The sequence below is a fragment of the Oryza sativa genome, chromosome 5, assembly GCF_034140825.1.
Source record: "Oryza sativa Japonica Group chromosome 5, ASM3414082v1".
Classification (NCBI taxonomy): Eukaryota; Viridiplantae; Streptophyta; class Magnoliopsida; order Poales; family Poaceae; genus Oryza; species Oryza sativa.
This window is the reverse complement of record NC_089039.1, coordinates 4,926,465-4,928,949: the sequence shown is the minus strand read 5'-3', so window position 1 is coordinate 4,928,949 and position 2,485 is coordinate 4,926,465. Positions and strand designations below refer to the sequence as shown.

The 2,485-nt window shown below is 45.1% G+C and overlaps 1 protein-coding gene across 1 annotated transcript; it reads right to left on the bottom strand.

Moving 5' to 3' along the window:
* Positions 1–283: 283 nt before the first annotated feature.
* On the bottom strand, positions 284–1,342 carry LOC136356536 (uncharacterized). Its single transcript, XM_066310550.1, has one exon. The coding sequence runs from the start codon at positions 1,340–1,342 to the stop codon at positions 284–286; it is 1,059 nt and encodes a 352-aa protein (XP_066166647.1).
* Positions 1,343–2,485: the final 1,143 nt, after the last annotated feature.

The window sequence follows — 2,485 nt, the reverse complement described above, 5'->3', positions numbered from 1 at the left end:
AATTCAAAAATCAATTAAAAGCGGAAGCAGTAATTTTCGGATATTTCTGAAATTTTCGGATATATCCGAAAATTTTCGGAGTCAGCACAAATAGCAAAGTAAATCCTAGATCTAGTTGCCTACAACAAGAATATGCTAGCACAAACAGCAACTAGACCTATAGCGGCTCAAACAAGCAAAGCTAGTGGAGAGAGAGGAAGTAAAGTCACCAAAGATGAAACTCACGAGGTTGTTCCCGAAGTTCGAATCCTTGAGGGGATTCTACTCTCCGTTGAGGAGCTCACTAAGCTTCAATATCAGTATCTTTGCATCTCACACATGGTTCATTGCTTGGGACAATTTTGGAACAAGATGGCTCGCTAGGGAGAGAGACACTATTCTTTAAGGTTTTGAACTTCTCTTCAAGAGTGAGGTATGCTTTGTCCAAGCCATCCACTCTCTCTTGAAGTTGAGCGTTCGCCACCTCAAGATTAGCATGAGACTCTTTGGTTTGCTTGTAAAGCTGTACCAATGCCTCATTTTTTTCTCTCTCCTTAGCAAGCTCACTCTTGAGTTCATGAGACCGCTCTTTCTCACGAATGAGCAAAGTCTCTTGCCTCTCAAGAGTTGCATATTGGTCCTCAATTCTCCCAAGCAACTCACTCAAATGTGGTAGGGATTCCTTAGTTATGGACTTGAACAATTCGTCATCCATAACCTCATCCTCAACCTCATCCTCCTCATCACTAACAAGATCAACATTAAATGACTTAAGAGGAGAAGGTACCTTAAACTCCTTTGCCATGAGGCAAACCTGAGCATCCTCATCACTTGAGTAGTCGAAGAGTCTCGGTGGTGATGAAGGCTTGACAGCGAACGTGGCGACTCCTTCTTCATCACTTGAGCTTAACTCGGAGTCGAAGCCGAAGATCATCCCAAGGTGAGCTTGGCCATAATGTTCCCTCTTGTTATGCTTGTGCTTCTCCTTCTTCTCATCCTTCTTCTCACTCTTCTTCTTATCTTCCTTCATGTGGGAACCATCCTTGAGGTGAGGGCAATCCGCAATAAAGTGCCCGGGCTCTTTGCACACATAGCACACTCTTGCGGAGTGTCTTCCACTTGACTTGTTGGAGTAGTGCTTGGAAGATCCTCCCTTGAAGAAGCCGCTTCGCCTCATGAACTTGCCGAACTTCTTGACGAAGAGAGCCATCTCTTCATCATCGATCTCCGCCTTGCTCTTGCTCTTGCGGTTCTCTTCTTCTTCTTCTTCCTTTGCCTTCAAAGCCAAGTCTTCCTTCTTGATGCTTGCGGTTGAGCTTTGGTTGATGTATTGGATGACATCCTTGGACTCTTGCATTAGCATGTCATGGGCAATGATGTGTCCGAGCAAATCATGATGTGTGAGAGTCTTGTAGTCCGGACGCTCACGAATGATGGTCACCAAGGTAGAGTTCTTGGAGTGATTGCTCGAACCATCTTCTTGACCACAACCTCATCGGCACAAACAGCAACTAGACCTATAGCGGCTCAAACAAGCAAAGCTAGTGGAGAGGGAGGAAGTAAAGTCACCAAAGATAAAGCTCACGAAGTTGTTCCCGAAGTTCGAATCCTTGAGGGGATTCTACTCTCCGTTGAGGAGCTCACTAAGAGCCGGGTCTTAGCTAACCCTTTCCTCAAGAGGTTGCACTAAGCACTCCTCCTTCCACTAAGGGTATCTCTTCCCTTTCGGAGGTGAGACCCGACCTTCACAAACTTCTCCCGGCCAACCACAAGTAGATCGGTGGCTCGGGAGCGACACCTAGCCGCCTAGGAGTTCTCAACCTCCAAGAGTAACAAATGAAGCAAAGAACTCCCGGAGATGATGCAAGTGCTCACAAATCTTCACGAAGTCAACAACAAGCACTCACACAAACTCGAATCCACAACTCTCACACACACACACCAAATCCAAATCGAACACAGGTGAGAGGGGAAACAAGAAAGCAAGGCTCAAAAGTGCTAGAGAGAGAACAAGCCAAGGGCACAAATGATTGGAATGGAACCAGCAGCCCTCACAAGTGAGGGGAGGGGGCTATTTATAGCCACAGCCCAGATTCTGCCCGTTATGCACAATAATTGAGATTTTCGGATATTCCGAAAGATTTTCGGACATGTCCGAAAATTCCAGCTTAGCACCAACAGCAAAGTCAACGAAGGATTTTTCGGACATTCCGAAAACTTTTTGGACAAGTCCGAAAATTTCCAGTACCAATAACATCGTTCTGGATGTTCTCGGAAAAGTCCGAAAATAACTTTCGGACAAGTCCGAAAATATACAGAAGCAAAATTGACTCTACTGATGATTATCGGAAAATCCGAAAATCAGTTTCGGACAAGTCCGAAAATATACAGAACCACTTTTGCCTTCGCAGTCATTTTCGGAAAGTCCGAAAATCACTTTCGGACATATCCGAAAATTTCTAGAAGCGAAAATCTTGAGTTTCGGAAAGTCCGAAAATGAGTTTCG

Coding starts and splice junctions, on each gene's coding strand:
- LOC136356536 (XM_066310550.1), bottom strand. CDS start 1,342: ATGCTAATGCAAGAGTCCAAGGATGTCATCCAATACATCAACCAAAGC.